This window comes from Rhea pennata, chromosome 1, assembly GCF_028389875.1.
Source record: "Rhea pennata isolate bPtePen1 chromosome 1, bPtePen1.pri, whole genome shotgun sequence".
In the NCBI taxonomy this organism is placed as follows: domain Eukaryota; kingdom Metazoa; phylum Chordata; class Aves; order Rheiformes; family Rheidae; genus Rhea; species Rhea pennata.
Genome location: NC_084663.1, coordinates 367,016 through 392,443, shown reverse-complemented (window position 1 = coordinate 392,443; position 25,428 = coordinate 367,016). Strand labels below are relative to the sequence as shown.

Sequence of the window (25,428 nt, the reverse complement as noted above, 5' to 3'; positions counted from 1 at the left end):
TGCAGACGAAAAAGGGGTTTGGGAATAGTGAATCAGTTCATATTGTTAAAAGTAATAATAAGAAAAAAAGAGATTGGGACAAAGCATTTATTTTGTTAAATCCCCCAAGGAAAGGTCAAGAATATTAAAAAATAAAATCTCCAGGTTCTGGTTGATGCAATAACTGCACTTTTAGCAATTTTAGAAGGACATTTGCTCAAGGCAGCAAGTGCCAAGTATCTTCAGGAGAGGTGCTGGGAAAGGATGCTCTCTTTGTTTATTTGCAGCTGAAGAACATTGAGCTCAATACAGTTTTTATGAAGAGCTCTGAACAGTATTCGACACTAGGCTCTCCATCAGTGCACCAGCCAATTACACATTAGTAATTCACACTTCCTTTTGCAGAGATCCTCACAGACAGGACCAAGGGAGAAGATATTTCAGAAAACAGGGAGGATAATCAATGGCTTCCTCTGCACACGTCCTCCTCTTCAAGCCACCGCTATGGGCAGCTATCAGACAAGATACTGGGCTAGACAGAGCTCTGTTTTGACCCAGCGGAGTGGCTCTTAGGTTATGTCTCGCCCCTGCCCCGATGCCAGCTTATAGGACTCAAGGATAATAACAGATCGTCTGTATCCAGAGATCTAATGTGAAAGGATCGGGAGAACTTTCAAGAGTCATTACAACTTCTTTCTATAGAGAAGGTGCAGAAAATAGGCACAGATGCTCTTTCAGCACTTTGATTCCAAGTGGCTGAAAATGTGAAGGCAGAGCTAACTTTGGCAGGAACGATGATGGAAAGATAAATGTTCACATTTCTTAGGAAGAAAGAGGGAAAGACTAGCAAAATACAAGCAATGGACTTTGAGGTTGACATCTATACATTCTTGAATGCTGGAGGCAAGATTTCACCAAAAGTCAGCACAGGGGTGGGCTAGGAGACCTCCAGTGGTCCCTTTCGACTCAAATTACATGATTCCATGACAGAGTAAGCTAAGGAAAATAGCAGTTTTTCAGAAAGAAAGCACTAATGACACAAGCATGACCTATCCTGACATGGAGGACATATAATCAGTGAAGTAAAAAACAAGCTAAGTCATAAGATCATCACTGACTTCAAACACAATATATAAATTGGAAAAAGAAAAAAAAAGGAGTGACTGCTGTGGGCAGATATAAAGGAATAGCATAAGCATACAGGAACAAAAGTCTAAAAGGCACAGGCAGAAGAGGAGATGCTACTATGTGAAGAAGCAAGTAAAATAAGAAATAATTCTGTAAATACATTGAAAGTTGCAAAATGATTGCAGGAATTGCTGGTACTTGGTGCTCTTTTGGCTTCTCACAGTCATGTTCCCACAACCAGCTTGGGAAATATGACTACGACCAAAGTCCAGCAGAGTGGGAGAATGACTGGTTGGATAAACCATCCGATGCCTCACTGTCAAAATGGATGGAAGTATTGAGAGGCTATGGGAAAGTCTGTCCTGGTTCACTGTTTTCGTAAGTAGAACACATGATGGACTGAAGATGACCCTTACCAAATCTACAGGCAATACAAAGGGACTGTAAAATACTCCAAAGAACAGGGATAGAACTTAAATGAATCTCGATAGCAGAAGGTACTAAATCCACACAGGAATCATCAATTGCACAAGAATTCAGACAGATATACCGGTTATGTAGTTGGTTTTGAGGGAAAAAAGTGGAGGCTATCACAAGCTGAATGTGAGTCACACATCACACCATTTTATAAAATGTAACATCGTGAACTATCAGAACTACAGCCTGAAAAATACACAGCACAATTCTTCTGCTGTTTTCAGTGGCTCTGCTCTCTGGTGCTCTGGCTGCAACACTGCCAGAAAGAAGGGTTTGGCTTGAGAAAAGTAATGGAGTGAGGGCTAGAAAACCATACCTTTGGGGAAAGGAAGGAATGGAGATTAATAGCCTAAAGAGGAGATGACACTGCAGAAAACATGATAAACAGTCTTCAGTATGCACAAGACTGCTGCAAGGGGGAAGGGTTCACTGTAACTGTACCAAATAAAACACAACAAACAAACTGCAGAAAGAAATCCTTAGATCAGAGACTAGAAAACTTTTTAGGAATACAGACAGAGGGACACACAACAAGGAACATGCTGCAGCACCTCCGACACAGGGTCTCCCCAGCATAATCACTGTCTGCACATTTTACCTTTTTCATGGGTCCTCTCTGGACCCTTTGATCCGTCCACAGTGTGACTCGAGACCGGCGTTCAGAGCCAAATGCGTTAGCAACAGCTTCCCTCAGGGCTCGCTTCCAAGAACAGTTCATTGGCACAAGGGCAGACCACCGCTGAAAGGCATGCGGGACCATGCTGCACGAGGTTCAGCTGGACACTCGCCCAAGCCAAGCTGGGGTGGATTCACTCCCTGCTCCTTGGCATTGACGACCCACAGAACGCCTCTCCAGATGGCGGCTCCCAGAGCACCCCCAGCATCACCCTGCTCCTCAGCTCCAGGGTCCTTGCAGCCCAGCTCTATCCTGCTCAACACAGCCTTTCTGGAAGGGGTCCCTGTCAATGTCCGAGTGGGATGGCCCACCCTGAGCTGCCCATGTCCTCCTGCAGTCCCTGCATAGCACCCCCTCCAGCCCACTCTGTATCTTCCTCGCACGCACGCACTCTGTCCTCAAACTCTCCTCCGACTCTGACTCCTTGTCCTGAGGACATCAGGGTGTTTGTGACAGCCTGGGAGGACACTGACTCCTTGCTGGCATGTGGGACCATCTTCCTTGAATACACCAGGCTTCCTACAACAGCACTGAAGTACTGATAGGCTAAAACGCTGAAAGGAAATGCTGCAGTTCTGGCCAAAGATATGTTGGTCTCTTGCTTTGGTGATTATTACAAAATAAAAACTAAAAATTGGGCTTGGCCTCTCTGCTCTTGGAACGTGAAAACATTTCTAGTAACACCTGCCTGTCTGGCCCATAGATACCTACATATATTCGAGCCAAAAGGATGACAGGACAGTCATTCCTAGCCTCACTCGTGCAGTATTCAGTGGGAAATAAACCACGTCTTTCCCTTTGCTTATGTATGTCCAAATCCCAACAGCTCTCCTAGTTATTTGCATTTATTCTTACCATATGGCTAACATTTACATTATAACATGGGGCTGGCCGCTCTGCAGCGGACATCTTTGTAGACATACAGACCCACCAAAATTATGAGCATGGCTGACGTATTGAGAGCAACAGGAATAAATAACTGGTCCTGCTTTCAGTGCAGCTGAACACCAGTGCTGAGGTTACCTTGCTGGTTAGCCCTCGGGCCCCCAAGGTACTCATACATGTCACTTCTGTGAAAATGAAACACTAATGACAGGCTAACTTTCATTTAAATTTTGTTTGACATTCTGAATATATGCAAAAAGATTAGAGCTTTGCTGGCATTTTTCTCCCTCAGAATAGAGAATTTTGGGGTGTGCATTACAGACGCTAAACTTTTTTGGTATTTACTCTGGTAAAAATCTGATCCAGAAACATTTTTTGCAAGATTTTTCAATGAAGATGTGAGAAAAATTCAGCATGTTTATGGACATTTTGACAGTCATCACAAAGGGAAGGCTTGTTTGTTTAAAAAGAAAACATCACTAGAACCTGAGTATTCAAATGAGATAGGGATCACTACACTGCCATTCCTCAGCTCTAGGGTAAATAAAAGCTCTTATCAAACTTAATATGAATGCACTGGGAACCAACTGGGAAAGTGATAAGGCCAAACAAGGGAGAAAAATACTGGATCAAACAAAATATCCCTATTAATTAGCTGCTCTAAGCATATGTTAGTGTACAGATTCCCGCTGACAACAGTGTGCTTTATATACCTGTATAATTTAAAAGCACATCAGTTCTTATCTTTCCTACCCAGGTTCAGCACAAAACTTGGCCCATCCCAATGCCGCAGAGAAGGCTGGCCCCAGGTGGGCGCTGTCTGCAAGCTTGTGCCATCATGGCACTGGGAAGCACTGGGAAAGAGAAACTCTGTCAAAGGCAGCTCCAGTGGGAACCACTTGTGGGAACGTGACCCACAGTGCTTCGGAGGCAAATGCAGGGCTCCTGCCCTGCTGAGCAGAGCCAAGTGGCCCTGTCCTGCCCTGTGTCGTGGGGACACTGCTGCAGGAGGTGGCACAATGGGGATGCTGTCGCAGGAGGTCGTATTGTGGGGACGCTGTCATGGGAGGCGGCACCATGGGGAACCCCGGCTGAGACATTGTGGGAGCCCTTTGGAGCTAGGATAGGGTAGCCAGCATGCCGGAGGTGCTTCTAACCTTGCTCACAGTCCAGTCCACGTGCCGCGGCTCCCGCACTTCTCTCCTGGTTGCTTCCCGACACTGCTGCCACATTGCACCATCCTATGACACGGCAGCAACATGCAACACACACCACACCATGGAGGTTAGTCCTTCATGGGGACACCACTTCTACACAAGCACTGCTCACCCTGCCAGCAGTTGAACCTCCTGTCCACCATGCAGGTGGCCTGAGGGGACATGGGACTGTAGTTAGACCCCACCACCTGATTCAACAGCCACTGCTTCTTCTTTCCCTTTGATTTATCAGGTATCACGGTGGTTGTTCTCCTGCTATTTAGACCACCTTCCCGTAATCCTGACAGCTCTGAACTTGCCAGGGTGTAGAAGACATTGAGCACGTAGTTAGCACGTATGTGAATTTCATTTCCCACAATCTCAATGCAAAGAATTTCATAACCTTCCCATCCCTAGAAAAATATACAAGTATCTCAAAACTGCTGAATAAAATGAACTACTTAAGACTATAAAAGCATATGGCTAGTAATAATGAAGTCACTTCCAGCAATTCTTTGCAACCTCACATAAGTTGGAGACAGACAGAAGAAAATGGGGGCAGACACTCACCCTAAAAGCATCTGGCAATAGGACCAAAGAAGCAACTGCCTTCCTTGTGCTCTTACCCAGTATTTGCAGTGCTTGTAAGACAGGACACCAGATCTGAAATGGATGGCATGGCAAACAGCCTTCATGCCCAGGTTCAGCACAGAACAGGTCAACCCATGCTCAAATACTAAGGCACACACTGAGGAAGTTTGTACACCAAGTCAAAGAGGATCCCAGAGCCTACAGCAACATTAGACCTCTCTGACACTTGTCAGGGAGCCAACGGGCAAAAGCAGGGCAGCAATTACACACAACAGAGCCCCCACCAGCCCCTTCAGCTGTCTGACAGACTTGTTTTTGCAAAGATCTCACCTGCACTGCTCCTAAGACTGACCTCAAATTGCCCAGCACCTCCAAGCCCAGCCCTGCTTTGGCTCTCAGGGAACTATCCAGCTTGGGAAGGTGTGAGGCTTCTCCAGGCCTGCCCTCCACCCTGCCTGGCCATTAAGTGCTCCAAGTAATTCTGAGAATAATTCCAAAAGTTCACAGATTATAACCCATCCCCCTAATATTATTTTACTCATGCCCATCTCCTAATGCTTTTACAATCATACTGTGTTTCTGGTTTTAACAAATTCCTAAGCAGCAAATTCCAGAACTAATTGTAGATTGGAGAAAAAACATTGTTTCTTACTGGTTTTGACTTTGCCTGCCATTAATTTCATTGCATGTTCTTTTCTTCTCATGCCATAAAACAGGCAGAGGTTCCCTATTTCCCTCTCCTCAGCCATTCAGTATTTTCAATATTTTTAACATATTTCCTCTATTCATCTTGTTTCTAAGGTAACAATTCTGTTCTTCTAAATCTCTCTTGAAAGCAAGGATTTTTTTCATTCCTGATAGTTTTCACTGCATCTTTCTGAAACCCTTTAACTCACACCATTCTCACTGACCTGTAGTGCCCAGTGTGGTATGCAGCTCTCTGAGAAGTGTCATCACTGATTTGGACCAAGGTATTAGACTATTTTCTATATTATCATCCATCACACTCTTTAGGCAAAATGCAATATCATTGCATTTTCTATTGAAGCTTCACATTAAAGGGGTCTCTACTACTGAGCTGTTCAGAAAACATCCTGCAACTTATCCTGAGTCAAACTGTTAATTAAGAACCCTACCAGGTGCCTGAGTAGTTCAAGTTTTTCCCCTTAGTAGCTATTTTGCATTTTTTTTCATTATTTTTTATTTACTATCATGTTTCTTTTTCCTAGAACTCTTTAGATTGCTCCAAAGGACCTCAAAGCTGTTTCTGATATGGAGTTAATGTAAATAGCTGTCATCTGCAGACGGGTTCTTCAAAGCCATTTCACAGTCATTAGTAAACACAGCAATAACCCCAAACCTAGTACCCATTCTTCAAGCTCCTGTTCTAAACTTGTGGTATTTTAGAGCTTCTCTTTAGCCCTTTCTGAGTAGACATTTATTTTTCATTAGTGTTGGCTGTGGTTACTCTCACCTCTCTACTAAAAGAGCAGCTAAAAAAGCAAACCTGAATCTGGTTGTTACCAAAGGGACCCTCAGCAATAAAAGCTCTCAAGAAACATTTATCTAGGGGCAGTCTTTGTTCAGAGATTAGTAGCAGTCATCCTCCTCAATCAGAAAGGGTATTTATGCCTTTGCTTCCCCATAAACCTTCCCCTTTGCAAAGCTAGCTGCTCACTGTGATGAGTGGGTGTCAGATCTGCAGTTTGCATTTCACAAGACCAACAAATGACTGGGAAGCAGCGGGAGAACACATGGTTATGTTATTCCCATGTGCACCACTTACTGCAACCCTGTGAAACACGAGCACTGTATTACTATCATCAGCAGCGGCAGCTATCTGCCTGGCCACTGCACATATGCGATGGAGTCTCCACACACCTTGATGGGTGCAATTACAGTTCCCATCAAATATTTCCAGACCCAAAGGATTTCTGGGGTCTACATGAAAATGCAGCTACACATAGAGAGATGGTGGTGACTGCCACCTGTATGTCAGTTTAGACATATTAGGCGTTAGCTTATCTGCAATATGCCACCTGAAAGTATTAATTTTCAAGATGCATTCATTGTCATAGCAACAACAAACGCAACATGGAATTGATGCACTTACCAGTTTTCAGAGGCACAAAATGAGACCGAGAAAGGGAAAAGGTAAAGGAAAATAACCCCTGCTCTGCTTGCTCTGAGAGCCAGAGGGTAACGGTGCCCCCAGTTCCCTGGACAGCCGTGATTAGGGAGATGCAGCGCCTTTGGCCATCAGGCACCTGTGCCGTGTCAGACCCCACCAGCCTTCCCGGTTACCACCTGAGGCGCTGTGGTCCCCAGGAGCTGCCTGTGGCAGTCTGGAGGCCCAGGGGCTCCTGGGGATGCCAACACATCATGTGCTGCTGCCCACTAAACCCACCCCAATGCTCAGTGCAGGAGCAGCAACAAGTCCTGCAGAAGAGGAGAGGGGTCTGGTAGAGCATTCCTGCACCCCCTGACCTCCACAGGAGCCCCACAGACGCTCCCAACTCTCAGGAGCCGTTAGTTGTGCCACCGCTCTGGGAAGCTGCAGGGCAGTGTGGCACCGTTGCTCCTGCTTCCCCACCACGGATCTTACCTGGCCTTGCTGCGGCTGCTTCTACGGAGTGTAGGCAGGTCGGCCTCCTTCTCTTCCTGCACGCGCTGCAGAGATGGGGAGCGGCTGTGGGCGCTACGGGCACTGCTGGTGCTCACCAGGCTGCCGTCCCCCGTTACCACCCCCACGGCTGCTTCCTGCATCTGCACCAGCAGCTGTGGGGGCAGGCTGCGGAGTGAGGGCACCGGTGAGTAGGATGCCCGGCTGTCTGCCTTCAGGTTGTTGTCGCTGGCCGAACGCTGCAGCATGCGCGGGGAGGAGAGGCCACCTGCACAAAGGATCCGTCGCCGCTTCGTATAACTGGGAGTTTCTCTGAAAGGCACTGCAAAGGAACCAGAGAGAGTTGCATTAGCCAATGGATGTACTACACAATGTCAGTGTTGGCCAGTCCTGTCCGGGAAGGAAAACGGGCAACAAAGCAGGCCTGGGGAAATGCACAGGGCTAGGAAGGGAGAGCAAATGCCTCCTGGAGAGAACAGGAGGACTGCCAGAATGGACAAAGAAGCAGCTCCATCCACCACCAGCTCCTATCCCAACAGCTGGGACCATGGAGCCACACTGTTCTCCTCCCATGAGGAAACTACCTTACACCTTTGGAGCGGCATGTGGGTAAAAGAAGAGCATGGTTTGGCCAGCCACGCAGACTGGGACTGCCAGCACCCCAACAACGCAAGGTGCTGTGCCAGACGCAGTCTCAGCAGGGAGCACGCAAGGTGATGAACAGGAGATAGGTGAAGTCCAAGTCACAGAGCATCAGAGCTGGGAGAATTTGGAAACAGTGGCACGAGAAGCACCAAGACTCCTGCTGGAGGAGGTCATCAATCACTGCAAAGGAAGGGCAACAGGAGGACTGAGGTGACAGTGCATGGAGCTACCAGCAGGACCCCTTCCAGCTGGGCATCTCTAATTGCCACCCTGCTTCAGAAGTGGTGACACATACACTGACACTGTCAAGTGGCCTCTACTTCCTCTTTTGTTTTGAAAGCACAGTAGGCCTAAACCTGTAGCTTTAGGCATATGCCAAGCATAAGCCTCAAAAATTTAATGCACAGAATAAAACAACAGCTACTTCCTGCCCTACTTGACCCTTTACTTAACTCTTAGAAGTGTCCAGAAGAAATAGACCTCACAAAGTCACCTGAAGATGGAAATTCCTGTTTCTGCCAACCATACTGCAAATGCAGAAAGAATGGAAAAGGTAATCCTCATTTCATCACAGAGTAGTGGTCTGCTGCAGTAAGGACATAGGAACGCCGCAGAGCCCAGCGTGCAAGTAGCAAAAGCATTGTAGACCCTAGGTGAGGAAAGAAGTCTTCTATATCATATTTAATGAATTCATTTCCAAATTGAAACTTAACATTCTTAAAGAGTGTCTGCTCTTAAGTGCAGACCTTAAGTGTGGCAACCTCCAGCAGGGAACTCAGAGTGGATGACATCCAGCCCATTTCTAGTACAAACTTAGTGGCAAAAGCAACAGGACAGTTAAAATATGCCATGTAACACAGTGCAGAGCTCTCCTGTGTTCTTGCTGGAGGGCACATTCAAGAAGCGCATGGTCCTGCCCTAAGGGGCCCTCAGCCCCCTTGCCACCCATGTGCCTCCTGACTGCAGTTCCTCACACAGGAGCTTGCACCTGACACGCAAGGATGCATCATCACACCAACAGGTTTTGGAGGAAGGGACCAGGAAGGCACCTGGACAGGACATTGCCTGGCATTCAGAGAGATCTCTTGAAACTTTCCAGCCATACCACATGATCAAACTCAGAATATTTTTCAAAGGCATATTTTAGGTTCAAAGTACAAAAATTTCAGGCTCCTGTAAATCTTACTGTTGCCATAGCAACTCGATGCATTTGTTCTCTGATGACTTTTAACCATGTGGTGCTGGAATTTCTCTTGGCGGTGTCTGCAGTCCCTGTGGCGACTAGCCCAGCTCCCCAGCCTCCATTGACCAGTGCCAGGACCAGAGCAGGACTCTTCTCCATCCATCTGCCCAGCACCTCAGTGCTCTCCTCCAAGCCACCTCAATATGAAAAATTGGCCAAAATTGTAACCCAGAGACACAGGCAACATGAGAGATGGCAGACAGACAGGAGCAAAGTCACAGCCAGGGATGCAGCACGGTTTCTGGGGTGAGACGTGCTACAGACTCAGCTGCGTGGGAGTCTGCAGGACTGCAACATACAGGACTTTAATTTATCACTAGTTCTATTAGTGCAGCACACCTGAGGGGAAGCCAAAGTCAGCGCTAAATACTGCCATTTCTAAGGCAATCGAACATGTCTGGCTGACAAGGATTGCCTACCTAAGTTCATGTGCCATCCACGCATATGCTAGACCTCCATGAGATATTTAATTTTGTACTATATCACTTCTCATGGAAAGCCATTTAAAAAAAATCAGAGAAGCAAATATTAAACAGATACATCTCTTAGCAACTGACAGGTTTAAAAATTATTAGAAATTGGAAGTAAGCACCGGAAACACAAGGAAGGCTCTCAGAAGTCTCAAAGATCTGTTTCCAAACTAAGACAACTCACTAACTTTAAGCATGGTTCTTGAAAAAAAATATAGAATTACTTCTAGTAAAAGAAGTGTTAAATGCTGAATAGTACTGAAAGCAAATCAGTCAGTAGCCTGAATTCCTTTCCATTCTGAAGCCCAAGGCACATATTGCTCAAATGAGCACATGCACGGCGTGCTTCTAGTGACCAAAACCAAAGATTAAGCAGAGCGCTCTCAGGCCTGTAACCTGAGGAATGGTGTGAGCTAGTGGTGGCAATCAACTGAACATGAGCTCAGCGCAGTTCTGTAGTGCGCAGACACAACCTGACCCTGTTACGTATAAGCTGGCAAATAATGAAGAGCCAGAGGGACATAGCCTCAATGGTGCTCTACTAATAAGCAACCTTACAGCTGAAGAATGCACCAAGTTTGGATCTGCACCTTATTAGAATTTTGATAATCTAGAAGTATTCATCAAGAAAATATTCAAGATCCAAAAAACCTGCCGGGCTTGTTCTTTCCTCCAGTACTGGAAGAAGCCAGATGCAGCAGTCAGCCCTTTCCAGAGAGCGGGTGCCACCTGTGCTTGGCACCAACAGCTTGGGCACAGTCTGCACTGTGCTCCCTCCTGCGCGTGTGTGACCCTGTTTGTCACAGGCAAACAGGAAGCATGGATGGCTGCTCAAAGTGTAAGAAATATCTCTATGCACAGCCAGACCCCAGCCAGAACTGGTCTAGCTCGTCATTCTTCTCATCTTGACTGGACTTACCACCATTGGTCTCAATACTGAGAAGCAAGGAAGGACAAAAACAAGAGTACAACGATGAAAAGGTCAGACAGCATGATTTTGGCTTGAGCTGGCTTTCATTTTGTTTTATAAATTCATCACTAGTTTCTTGATGTTAATTACTTAGGAAAAAAAGATCATATTTTGAACTGATCACACAAACTTACTGTAAAATAATCATGTTGACAAGTCACTTTTACCAAGCTGATTTCAGCTGAACTTGGTCTGGCAGGACTTGGCCAGAGACATTTGATGGGCATAGACCTTCGAGGAATAATTCCACAAATGTTTTGGGGATAATTTGGAACAACTCAGAAAACAATATTAGAATTGAAGACAAAAAAAAAAGTAAAGAAGAAAAAAAAGTGGTGATTATCTTGCAAGTGAAGGAAGACATGTACATAATAGGAGATGCTTTCAGTCTGTGCTAGATGTCCTCTGCCCCTAGTTGTCTTAACTTGATTGAAATGCAGGAAACCTGTCTCACTTCCTGCTCTTCCCAGTGTGATGAGCATGGACATCAAACGGGAGGAAATGTCAAATGTATACAGGCTCAGGTTCAGAGATAGAGGAAGGATATGGCCTGGTGCACAGTGAGACATTTACTGCAAATGCCAATTATTAGGCCACACGACACTAAACCGGTTGCTCAAGAGTTCCTGGTAAAAGGGAAGTTACTTCATAATTCTAGACACAGGTCAGGGTAAGCACTTTAATTCAGCTTGTCAGATGAATCACTTGGTCACCTGCTTTCAAACACTGCGCAAGAGTAATCGTTACCTTACATACTCAAAGTTCTCCACACCGAAATTAGTGTCAGTTTTAAAAAACAAAGAAAAACACTCCCTCTATCTCAGATTCTCACTAGAGAAGAATAGTGAAGGAGCTTGGGAGAGGAGCCCAGGACCCCTCTGCTACTCACTAACCCAGACACAATACCATCAGGTTTAAGGGTCCTGAAGCACAATATAACATAGCATTTACAAAAGTAAATGAGAAGGTATCCTGGTCACATAGTAGGTTGTAAAGCAGAAGTTTCCTAAGTATTAAACTCCAGGAGCATACCAACATTAATATTACAGTTGCAAAGACTGACTCTTGAAAGACAGGAAACACCTGCACTGTCTGTACAATTTTAATTTGGCTTCCAGTACACAACAGTTGCATAGAAGCAGAGACTAAACCAGCCTACTTCATTTGCCAAAACAGGATTTAGGGGCAAGAGTGTGCATCCCTATGAATAAGAAGTGCAGCAAAAGGGGCAGGAGACCTGCATGGGTGAGCAAGGAGCTCTTGGCCAAATTCAGACAGAAGAAGAAAGTACACAGACTGTGGGAGAGGGGACAGGCTACTTGGGAGAATTATAGGAATGGAGTCAGAGTATGTAGAGATGCTGCGAGGAAGGCTAAGGCCCAGTTGGAATTGAGTCTGGCAAGGGATGTCAAGGACAACAGGAAGGGCTTCTTCAGCTACATCAGCAGCAAGTAGAGGACTAGGGAAAATGTGGGCCCACTACTGAATGGGGTGGGGGCCCTGGTGACAAGGGATACAGAGAAGGCAGAATTACTGAATGCCTTCTTTGCTTCAGTCTTCACTCCTAAGGGCAGCCCTCAGGAATCCTGCAGCCTGGAGGTGAGGGAGAAAGTCTTGAGAAGGGAAGACTTTCCTTTGGTTGAGGAGGATAGGATTAGAGACCTTCTGGGCAGGCTAGACCTCCACAAATCCATGGGCGCGGATGGGATGCACACACAGGTAATGAGGGAGCTGGTGGATGTTGTTGCCAGGCAATTCTCCATCACCCTGGAAAGGTCCTGGAGAACAGGAGAGGTGCCTGAGGACTGGAAGAAAGCCATCGTCACTCCAGTCTTCAAGAAGGGCAAGAAGGAGGACCTAGGCAACTACAGGCCAGTCAGCCTCACCTCCATCCCTAGAAAGGTGATGCAACAGCTCATTCTGGATGTCTCCTCCAGGCATATGGAGGAAAAGAAGGTGATCAGGAGTAGCCAGCATGGATTCACGATTCACCAAGGGGAAATCCTGCTTAACCAACATGATAGCCTTCTCTGATGGAATGACTGGCTGGGTAGATGAGGGGAGAGCAGTGGACATTGTGTACCTTGACTTCAGCAAGGCTTTTGACACTGTCTCCCATAACATCCTCCTACATAAGGAGAGCCCCATCCTGTTCAACTTTTTCATCAATGACCTGGACAGGGGGGACGGAGCGCATCCTCTGCAAGTTTGCTGATGATACCAAGCTGGGAAGAGTGGCTGATACACCCGAGGGCTGTGCTGCCATACAGAGAGACCTGGACAGGCTGGAGAGCTGGGCGGAGAGGAACTCCATGAGGTTCAACAAGGGCAAGTGCAGAGTCCTGCACCTAGGGAAAAATAACCCTAGGCACCAGTACCAGCTGGGGGCTGACCTTCTGGAGAGTAGCTCTGCAGAGAAAGACCTGGGAGTGCTGGTGGATGACGAGTTGACCATGAGCCAGCAATGTGCCCTTGTGGCCAGGAAGGCCAATGGTCTCCTGGGGTGCATTGGGAAGAGTGTTGCTGGCAGGTTGAGGGAGGTGATCCTGCCCCTAAACTCAGCCCTGGGGAGGACTCATCTCGAGTACTGTGTCCAGATCTGGGCTCCCCAGGACAAGAGAGACACAGAGATACTGGAGAGAGTCCAGCATAAGGCTACAAAGATGATCAGAGGGCTGGAGCACCTGCCCTACGAGGAACGGCTGCGAGAGCTGGGCCTCTTCAGCCTGGGGAAGAGAAGACTGACGGGGGATCGCATCAATGTGTACAAGTACTTGAAGGGAGGGTGTCAAGGGGATGGGGACAAACTCTTTCCAGTTGTCCCATGTAACAGGACAAGAGGCAGTGGGCAGAAATTGAAGCACAGGAAGTTCCGCCTGACCACGAGGGGGAATTTCTTCCCTGTGAGAGTGACGGAGCACTGGCACAGGTTACCCAGAGGGGTTGTGGAGTCTCCTTCTCTGGAGATCTTCAAGGCCCGCCTGGATGCAACCCTGTTTAACATGCTCTAGGTGACCCTGGTTGAGCAGGGAGGTTGGCCTAGATGATCTCCAGAGGTCCCTTCCAACCCTACTGATTCTATGGGTCCAGAGAATTAATCAAAAAGCCTACTTTCCTGCACTCATACAGGGCACAGGCTTTCAGCTGATGTATTTAGACTGTGAAGTTCCCTGGGCACTTGGGTATCCAAAGATGTCAATGTATGCTGACCTAAGCAGCCAGTGCCTAGGACCTGGGTGCCTACACTTTGGCATGAAGAGAGTTGTTCAGAGAGAGTCAAGAAATTGCTGAGAAGTCCCAGTTCAAAAGCACAGTTCATGGAAATCTTGCCCTCTCTGACTTCAGCTCCGAGCTATCCAGGGCGCTTTCGGAACCTGGACCACCCTGGGGCCCCAGGACGTGACTAGGAGGCCCACTTCAGGGGCTATACTACACAGCCAGGAGGGCAACTGGACCAAACCATACACTTGTACACAGAAGTTAGAGATCTAAAAATGACAGTAAGTGCCCTGGAAAGCCTGGCTTTAAATGAGAACACTGACCCAGCAGATATCCCAGTGGCTTCACAGGAGGAGGACAGTTACAGCTTGTATGAGTGATATAGGACTTCTCTCCCCAGATGGCCCAGAGCTTATCCAAAGCCTCCATTTAAGTACAGCCTCATGTGCAGCTGGAAGCTCTGTACCTCGGATACGGCACAAACCTGGGTCTGCTCTCAAGATAGAATTTAGATAGAGTCAGAGATACAACCAGATTCTCAGCTGGGACCTGCAACGAGATGGAGACAGCAAGGGACAAAGAAGTTTCTGCCAGAGAATATTCATGGCCAGATGGCAAAGGACCCTAAAATGAATAAGGAACAGTGGAGGCAGTCTGATGTTAAAGTGTCCTATAAGCCCACTTACATGCATGAGAAAGTCCAGCAGGAAATCACCATTTGAGACAGGCAACAGTCACAAGGACAGCAAAGGCACCTGGCTGGCACAAACCTGGGGGCTGTGGCCGACAGAAAACCAAGGCCACCTTGCACACAGGGCAATGATGCAGGCAGGCAATGGAAACGAAAATGTACCCACTGCACTGACAGCAGGGACTGGTGCAGCGCTGGGAACTCTCTAGGCATCAGTTTTATTGTCTTTTTAATGTTGACTCTGAGCCCTTTTCTAGGAGAAGTAAACAAGAGACCAACAACCCTCCCATGGGATTTCCTCTTTATTTCTCTCCCCAAGGGACCATTGTGTGTTCAAAAGCAAAAAGCTTGGGGAAATCCTGTGCTGTCTGTGGGAGACCAAGAGATGATGAGAGCTTTGCAGAAGGGCTGAACATGCAGAAATGCCTGAGATTGCTTGCTCTGAGGAGCCCATCAGAAGCCATGGGTCCCTCCCAAAGAGACCTACATGAACCAGCCACATCCTCACAATATGCCAACCACATCTGTGCAGCTGTGGCCAGGTCTCTGGGACGTACGGCCACCCTAGGCCCACCCAATGCCTTCCACACACAAGAAGATCCTCTCTTCCCATGCTGCCTCACGGGGTACCCACAAGAGAGCTGTGATCCTGCCTCCATTGCCAGCTTGATTTGAGGGCCATCACTGCAAGCACAGAAATATGGCCTCATTTGATAAAAAAACAGGTCACCATCAGCTTTACGGAGCTAGGTCCTCTTCTGCCTTACAGTTCAAATACGTATTGAGCAAGGTGGCTCTGTCCTGTTCCTTGTGGGTCCCCTGAGTGGGTGTTCCCTGGCCACAGACTACAGGACCCTTCCTCCTCCCTACCCTCCAGTACCGCAGCAGGACCTGAGAGGGTGAAATCACATGCTTCACCAGAAAGAGGCTAGTTAAAAGAAATGTCAGGAGCTGAAACCAGGGTCTCAGCTGAAATCCTTGGCTCAAGGAGAGTCCAGCCTTCCCGATAGGTCCACACTGGAGTCACCAAGGGACAGTGGCAGCTCCTCCTGCCCAAAGGGTCAGGCTCAGCACAGATGAGTACCTGGGTTTGCCAGGTGAAATCCTCACCAGGAGACTCAGAGGTGCTCGCGCAAGGCCACAGAGCATGATCAGCATGACGTGATGTCCAAAACCACCATATACGTCCCAAAGAGCCAGGGGCACCCAAGAACCACTGCAGCTCAAGCAGCTCTGCAGGCTGCAAGAGTGGATTCTTACTGTGCCTCAGTCTGCTAAAAATTGGTAATAATAATAAGCCATTGAGTCCAAACTCCAGCTAAAAGTAGGATCGATTCAGGCTACTGCCAGACAACAGCTTCTGATGGAGGTTTCCTTTCTCTATCCCCCTAAATCCTCTGTTCCCAAATGGGAAGGGAGGAAAGCAACAGCAATAAAAAACTTCGTTCAGGTCATACAATCATCTTTGAAGATTCTTTTCTACACCTTCTCAAGAGTTTAATCAAAGTGTGTTTACTGGGTTTCTCACAGCAAAATGAATCACTTCTTTGAGCAGTGCTGTCATGGTAACTGAAGTACAAGCATGCTCTAGCCAGCCTAGTTAATCTGACGTTCCCTTGTTCGCTTTTTTTTCCCTCCAGAAGGAGAAACGTCTTGCCCTCAACTTGAGAATGCCTCTCATCGCTCAGGTGGGGTGGGAGCAGGATACAGCCACAGCTCCCTGAGGAATTCCTGGCACAGAAACACGGCGCCATCACCTGCACAGCACTGGACCATGCTCCAAACATCCCCACGCTGCCGTCTAATGAACTGAAATGTAATCAACACTCTAAGGTTATTTAGAGGTTTACTGGCTCAATGTTAAATATTCATGTAAAAGAGCAAAAGCATACAAAGAGCAAATGCCTCCACAGTTCCAAGCTGAGAGGCCACATTTACATTTTAATAGTGGAAAATTACAAAGCAGAATGAAGGGAAAGCACACAGCATCCCCTCGCATGCAGTGCACAACGCACGGCAAAGTCAAGCCCAGGCTTCTGCTCCATGCCAGAAAGAGAGAGTACTACGTAGAACCTTCCAGGTGTTTTTTTATAGGAATGAAAATTAAGGGAAAGGAAAAGAGTGATTAGGCAGACCAGACAATCTTGTCAGCTTCAAAGAGGTAGATGCTAATTTACCCCTAAACTGAGGATTAATCCACTGTAAGGAACTATAGCCTTGTTTTTTTTATTTATTTACTAAAAATATTTATCCTCCAATCGTTTTTCCAGTCATCCCCATTTGCTCTCAATTATCAGTCTTCATAGCTGATGTTTCACCTCTTGATATAGTCCCTCAGAGCTATCTCCTTCCTCTCACACCACTCTCTCTCACCCATCACTCCTCAGTCCTTCATCTTAATGTAGATCTCTTGCCTCATCTTGCTCAGAGAGCAGCAGTCCTTCATAGCTGGAAATGGATTTCTCTATGTTTGTAAAACTTAAATTGAAACTGCTAAAAATATGGGTTAATTAAACCTGCTAGTTTTCCCCTACAAGATATTCTCAAACACGCTGTCAAGTCACCTGCGAGTAGTGCATGACATGCATTTTTCAGCTCTTCTCTTCAGACAAAATCCATCAGCCTGAAACTCCTCAACTCTGGAAATACTTTCAGTCTAGTGTATTCTTCTTTCCTCTATTTCACCTTATTATATTCAGCTCATCAAGAATCCCATTTGGACTATTAGGCCATTGCTAAAATCCCACAGAGGAAACCTTAACATCCGCAAAACTGTTGCAGAAAGGAAATGAAATTAACAGAGATGATAACAGAAAATAAGGAAAAAATAGTAAGTATTTTTGATCTGTATCTGAAGATAACTCCTATACATGATTCTCTATTAGAAAAAATACATACAAAACAAAATGGAGAGTTTAAAACTTTTCTCTCATCAATTCCAAGGACAGTATAGCCAACATTTATTCATTTGTGTGCATTCAAATTAGCGGATCATAAACTTCTACACTAAAGTTCAAAAGAATTTGCAAAACACCTCTTTGGCCTATATTTACAGGACTCCTTTAAAAGATACAAAGGATTGGAAGACAGCTTTTAAAGGGTCAATGGGATGATTCAGATAACTCTACAGATCTTACCCTCATATAAGTTCTAGGAAAAACCCGGAAAAGATGAAACTAGACAGTTACCAATAAAAGAAGGAATGAAAATTTTAATTTATATCAGCCATCAGGCTTTAAGAGTCTAACAGAAATAACTGCTGATATAATGAGCATGGATGAAGCTTTTGACATTTAACACCCCAATGATATTCTGATTATACGTTACCACTGTGCAAAATTACCAAGGCCCATTTCAGCAGATCCAGACAATAAGATACACAATAATGAATTGCTAATGGAGAACTCAGGAAGCTCAGGAAGTGTGGGTTAGACAAGTAGACAGTGGGGTGGACTGAGAACTGGCTGAAAGGCAGAGCTTGGAGGGTCGTCATCAGTGGCGTGGAGTCTAGCTGGAGGCCTGTGGCTAGTGGCATCCCCCAGGGCTCAGTACTGGGCCCCATGCTGTTCAACTTCTTCATCAATGACCTGGACGAGGGGTCAGAGTGCCTCCTCAGCAAGTTTGTTGATGATACGAAGCTGGGAGGAGTGGCTGATACATCCGAGGGCTGTGCTGCCATTCAGAGAGACCTGGACAGGCTGGAGAGCTGGGCGGAGAGGAACCTCATGAGGTTCAACAAGGGCAAGGGCAGAGTCCTGCACCTAGGGAAAAATAACCCTAGGCACCAGTACCAGCTGGGGGCTGACCTTCTGGAGAGCAGCTCTGCAGAGAAAGACCTGGGAGTGCTGGTGGATGACAGATTGACCACGAGCCAGCAATGTGCCCTTGTGGCCAAGAAAGCCAATGGTGTCCTGGGGTGCATTGGGAAGAGTGTTGCTGGCAGGTTGAGGGAGGTGATCCTGCCCCTAAACTCAGCCCTGGGGAGGACTCATCTCGAGTACTGTGTCCAGATCTGGGCTCCCCAGGACAAGAGAGACACAGAGATACTGGAGAGAGTCCAGCATAAGGCTACAAAGATGATCAGAGGGCTGGAGCACCTGCCCTACGAGGAACGGCTGCGAGAGCTGGGCCTCTTCAGCCTGGGGAAGAGAAGACTGACGGGGGATCGCATCAATGTGTACAAGTACTTGAAGGGAGGGTGTCAAGGGGATGGGGACAAACTCTTTCCAGTTGTCCCATGTAACAGGACAAGAGGCAATGAGCAGAAATTGAAGCACAGGAAGTTCTGCCTGACCGTGAGGGGGAATTTCTTCCCTGTGAGAGTGACGGAGCACTGGCACAGGTTGCCCAGAGAGGTTGTGGAGTCTCCTTCTCTGGAGATCTTCAAGGCCCGCCTGGATGCAACCCTGTTTAACATGCTCTAGGTGACCCTGGTTGAGCAGGGAGGTTGGCCTAGATGATCTCCAGAGGTCCCTTCCAACCTTACTGATTCTGTGATTCTTACGCAAAAGTTTGCATAGACTTTTGCAAGAGTTAACTGTTTTCACCACAAGATAATAATACTCGGTTATTCTGGTCTTAAAATTCATTGTTCCATCAGTTGCTTTTTGAGGAATTTTTCAAACTCACAACAACAACAAAAAAAAGCCTCCTCAATGACCTCATCCTTGATCAAGCATACAGTTACCAGAGTGCTAATAGCATCCTCTCAACTACAGTGGGCTCTGCAGGAGGGATGGCTAAAAGCTCTCTCAAACAGTTGGACATAGGAGCATCCTGGCAGCAGGCTCACAAAGCAGCAAGCCCAGTCCCTGTGAACATTGAATTTAAGTTAAAATTTTTGTGAACTTCTTTTAGTCTATCCACAGGCTCAGGCTGCTGAATCAATGATAACTTAAGGTGACTTAGTTCTCACTCTACTAGAAGATGCAATTGAACCCATTTCTTAAATTTGCAATGGGCTCCATCAGACAACTTTGAAGACTGAAAGAGGTACAGCAAGACTCAAAAAAGGATTCCATATCAAGTATGTGTCACACAATTGTGGGTCCTCGTGGTGGAACCTGATAAGAAAAATGGACTTTCCTCAATTCAAGATCAAGGCTAACCAGACTTGGGTGAAAATTAAGGTTCAATAACTGCCAATATTTCACCATGGAGAAGCAAGTCTCCCAGTGATGTGCAAAAGTCTGAGCACCACTTCAAGACGCAGGCATCCTCTCTTTTAAAGAAAAAAAAAAAAAAGTCAGATACTGATACCAAACACAATTCAGTTCAGCTTTCTCAGATAGGAGTGATTTCCTGTAGAAGATTTGCGTTCTATGACCATCCTATGACTTTTGCAGTAGGACATCTCTAGCCTAGATCACTGAACACGCTGTGCCAAGAAAAGCACAAAATTCATGCCTACTCCACAGTAATTGAACAAAACCAACTTCTGGCAGGCCCTAAGAGCTGTTCCAGTTGTTCCACCACATTTCACTGCAGTTTTGTAGAGAATCACACCTTTTCTGTAGGAACAGCTGGACTGGTCAGACTAAGGCTTCACATAGCTTAATATACTGTCTGACAACAGTGAGTAAAAATTGTTCATAGAAGGCACATACGAAATAAGGGAACACAGAAAGTTATCCTTCTCTGACTATCCACTTATTTCTTGGCCATCGCCAGATTACATGTTTCCTATTATCCTTACAGATAGGACAAGTCCAGCAAGAACATCTACATCCGTTATACATTCCAGGGAATATGACACAATTAGAAGAAAAGAAACAAAGCCTTCCATCATACAAGAACTTATTTATGGCTTTCATACAAAAGTTTTCAGCACCTACTCCATTTAACAATTTCTAAAAATTTCTCTGAAATGGGGTCAAGGAAAAAGGCTAGAAATGAAAAAGAAATGTATATCATAACCTCTACTTATGCCTTTCATATCTGTTATCTCAGTCATTCTATTCCATTCTACTATGTAGCTCCAAGTGCTACATAGCTTGCTAGTGGTTGGAAACCCTATTCAAACACAAGAAATCATCACAAAAAACCTAAAACAAAGCAGACATTCTTATGCCACTGTAGAAATTCTCCATCACAAAAAATATATAGTAGAGCCCAAGGTGGTTCAGACAAGAGCAAGAGGGATGGTCAAAGAGCTGAAATGACATCATATTTCCTTCATAAAAGGATAAATTCAGTAGCTAATACTCTTCATCTTGGAAGGGAAACAATGTAAATGAGAGATGATAGAAGGCACAGAGATGGGTGGACATGAATCGGTTGTTTATGTCTCTCTTTCAAGTGAAGGTGGCAGCTGACGGGATGAAAACAAAACAAAAGCAAAATGAAAATTGAGGAGGTGGATTTCAACACAAGAGTAGTTGAGTTGCTATTCTTTGCTACCTGTGGATGTCAGAAAGTTACATGGAAAAGAAAAACATTGAGAACAAGCGCGGAAAAGAGAATGAGACTTTGAAACATACATGTCCTGATCCTCACATGATGCAATCCTAAAACTACAATATTTCTCATCATGCCACAGGAGAGCAAGCGTGCACTGCTGAGCAGAAATGGGCCTAAGCTCCAGGCTTAACTTCTATGCTCTTCAGGGATGTTTCAACAAAGGTGGATATTACGAACAAGCTATTGGATTTTAGCAGCAAGTGATATGAATTCACAGTGCCCAAGGGAAGTGAAATGCGTATCTTTTAAATGGATTTTTCAAATCTCCTTGAGGGGGAGAAGAGGAAGAATCAGTAGAATTGGGAGATTTTACTTTTTTCACATCCAGGGTAATCACAGACTGAGCTCCCACAGACAGCTTCTGAGAGACAGCTTCATAGTGCAGTGGTGATAGTTGGGACAGCTTTCCAATATGGATGATACCCAAAGGACAAGGAGAATGAAAGGTCTTGGGTTTGTTCCAGGACATCTTCATTAATGAGAAATAACTTATTCTTTTGATTTGAACTATAAAATGTCACAAAACTGGGATTTCTCAGCAACAACTGATAATAGAACACCCAAAGCCTCATATAATCTTCCTAATATGTCACAGTCTGAATTAATATCCTGATGTCAGTGCACACAGAGAATTGAGTGGCTAAGGAGCGGAGTCACATGCATCAGGACACGCACTACTGATCATTTCTCCACCAGGATAGGAAGATTGGATTGGTAATGATAAATGGACACTTAATGATGAATGAGATAACTGGGTGATGTCCTGAACCTTGCTAGGTCCAATCTCCATCATCACATATACAAATACGTTGAAAAAAATCTACCAAAAGCAGCAGGAGAAAGAAGGATCTGTCAGCAATGCTCAACCATTTAGAGGTAACAGTACCCAAGAATGGTAATATCTTGGACATATATGGGCCAAGATACTTACGCAGCCCAGGAGCAATAACTGAGACTGCAGAATCAGACCAAAGTGGATTTATTACTCCCTCAGCATTGCCTGTAATTCCGTAAGGAAAACAAGTGTTGCTATGGGGTACTACAATCTGGCAAACAGATGCTAGTGATCTCATACAAAGTTGTGGATCATCATTCTCTAACAAAAAAGGTATTCCACCTAACATAGGGTAACTATTTTGGGCCTTGTTATGACTGATAATGAATTAATTCATTTGACCTGAAGTTGGTGGTTGCTCAGTGACCACGAATCATGACCTGACTATATTTAGCATAAGAAAAGAGAAGATGGCTTCAACTGTTCTTATGTACATGTAACACATAAGGTTAATTTCTCAACACTGAACTGAAGTTATATTATTTCCTCCTCTATTTTCATATGGGGAGAGAGAAATATCAATTAAACTCAAGAGCTTTAACAAATTAGCAAACCAAAGAAGTTATAAATCGCAATTATGAAATAAAGCAACTATAGTTAGATGTCTGTTTGGACAGAAGTGACAAAATGAAGACAACCATTGGAATTGCAGAGCACGTTTACTTTGTAATTATGGAAAATAATTGAAATCAATATGGAGTTACAATCTGAAAATTGATAAAGGGAGCTAAAATCATGAAAGAAAAACAAATGGCTTGCAGGATGGAAGAAACTTGGAAAAAAAGTGTTTGGTTGCTTTGGAGATACAGAAATATATTTTAAAGAAGCAGGAAGAGGCACTTGTAACATCATGATGACAAAGTATAAACAGCTACTAATTGGTTGAAACGAACACTTTAAAACTTGTGGACTAAGAAAACTCCCCCAAAAGATGGATCAGGAAACATTGTAAAGAAACTGATATGGGATTCAAAAAGTGATGTACAGTTAATACCACTGTATACATTTTTATGGAAAACAGGTAATGTGGCACACACCTGAGTTTATTAACATGAGTTACACATTTGAGTAATAATGCAGATGTGAATTTAAGACTTGAATCCCAAGGGGACAATCAAATAGACAAGGCATGAGACTAGCACCGGCACTCCAGAGAGACACTGAGGTTTAGATGCACTCCTGCTTGCATTGTTTTCCACTGACCAGCTCTCGGCATTCCTCTTAAGCACACAGCCATTCTGCATTGCCATCTCCAAGGGCTGTGGTGGGAACTAGTTCCCAAACATGGCTCACGATCACTTTGGAAGTGAGCTGCCCCATTCATAGCTATACTGCAGCAATTAATTCAAGTTTGGTAGAGTAGGCAGCCTAAGCATTTCCCAAAGTTATTACCAGTAACAGTGTTTAACTGAGAACTTTCCCAAATCTGCCTGAAGCAGTCAGAAGCAAGGCTCTCCAGCCTTTTTCAAGAAGACCCTCTGCTAAGGAAGAGGGTTAGGGCTGCCCTCATCGCTCTGAGACACAATTCCCACATGGGCATCAGCAGAGGCTGCATTCAGAGGCATCGCGATGTGCTCCTTCAAGCACATAAAGGGACTGTTGTGACGCTGACAAGCCTGCATGACCCAACCTTTCAGACCCAATGAAGAAGGGTAGTGTTTGTTATAGGTGTCATTCTTTGCCTATACACTTGTAATACATGAGAACTAGAAAAAAAACAGAAAAAATGAAACAGCCCAACTTCCATTGCATCAGCAAAGTATTTTCTGTTGTTCGTAAAAGCATGTTCTCCCTCCTTAGGTTTGAAGCCTTACAGTCTGACTTTTGAGCTCAGTGCTGGTGGCTGTGATAAGCAGTGCTCTCACTGCCTGAACTGTCCAAAGGGACTGAAACCCAAACACAGCACACCACAGCTAAGCCTGCCTGAGAAGGTCCTGCAGCCTAATGAGGATCTGTAAAGAAAAACAGCTGGCACTGATGACCCTGCATCAACACCGTGCACATTTTGGGGCATTTTACTTTAAACTATATCTACTCTAGACCCATGAGCTGAATGCTTGTTATCGTAGGGAGCACATTTGATGTGTTTCTGCACCACATCTTCTGGGTTATTTTCACCAGAAAGAAATTCAGTTCATACCCTCCAGCCTTGCTCTGCAGCACAGAACAAAACACAGCAAGTGGAGACAAGCAGCTCTAGTTCAGAAGTGCACTCTTCATTCAAACTGAAACACTGATGTATGGCCTAAGAACCAAAAAGTGTAGCTACATCCTATGGAGTGTCACACAGAAACGAGTGAAAGCTGTTGCTAAACATCTTCCCTTCCACAGCCTCAACACTGCAAGTCTTCTATGAGTAGTTCTCATGGCCTGGGCCACTAATGCTTGTTTCACAGCCAGACAAGTGCAGCTTAACACTGGGAACTTGGAGAAGATTTCTCTAAGATCTACCATCTGAGAACTGTCATCTGCAATGCTGCATTACGCTGCTGTTCCCTACCAGATTTTCATTTTCAGTATTTCCCCCTCTGTTTTGACAGTACTATCAAAGAAAAGGAACAACAACCAGGTTCTGCCCCCCTCCTTCATACTTAGTAATGCCAGTCTGCTTTCTTCCAATCAGCCATTTGCACTTCTGGATTCTTAATAAACTTTGAAAAATAATTTCTCTTTGCTTGGAAAGTTCATTTGCTAGTTCCATTGACCCCAGGTGGATACCATCTGGACCTGCTGGTTTGTGTATGATTAGTTTTGCAACTGTTATCTGACCTATTTTATATAAACAGCTATATCTAAAACATGAACAATTTCTTCTTACCTGACATGCTTTCATGCCCTTTCTCTTTAATTTTTTTCAACAATAAAAAAAATGTAATCATTCAATCACAGATACAGATTCAATCATAGAATAATTTAGGTTGAAAGGGACCTTTGGAGGTCATCTAGTCCCATCTCCCCTCCCTCCCCCCCAAAGCTAAGACAATCTCCTTCGCTTTGAATTGATAGGTTGGCTTTCTTGCAAGCCCTGTCCATTAACACAGTTATAAGGATTTTTTAGGCTTCTTCTATGCCCTGATTTTTATATTTTCTCACAAATTTTCAGCAGCTGTTTAGAATAAGCAGCAATAGCTGGCTAAGAATAGAACTGATATAAAGATATCTTAAGGCCCAGCTTTCTAGATTCGTGGCCATTTCTAAGAACCAAGCCTATTACTTGCTGGCTGTTTCAAACTCCAGAAGTCTTTTTTCACTTCCTGTCCTGATGATTCCTATGCCTTCTGTGGAAGTGCATATAGAGAACTAATTCTTTTACAGGGTAAATCACTTTGGTACTTCCATCG

The 25,428-nt window shown here is 45.2% G+C and overlaps 1 protein-coding gene across 8 annotated transcripts in view; it reads right to left on the bottom strand.

Annotated features, from left to right (window-relative positions):
* SHANK3 (SH3 and multiple ankyrin repeat domains 3) overlaps positions 1–25,428 on the bottom strand; it is a 402,299-nt gene that overhangs the window by 263,904 nt on the left and 112,967 nt on the right. For all 8 annotated transcript variants that reach the window (XR_009958823.1, XM_062579208.1, XM_062579216.1 and 5 more), the window contains one exon: positions 7,538–7,877. Coding sequence is in view for 7 of the 8 variants with exons in the window: in XM_062579208.1 (XP_062435192.1) it covers positions 7,538–7,877 (340 nt within the window). In the remaining variant the exon portion in view is untranslated. The remainder of the gene's footprint in view (positions 1–7,537; positions 7,878–25,428) is intronic.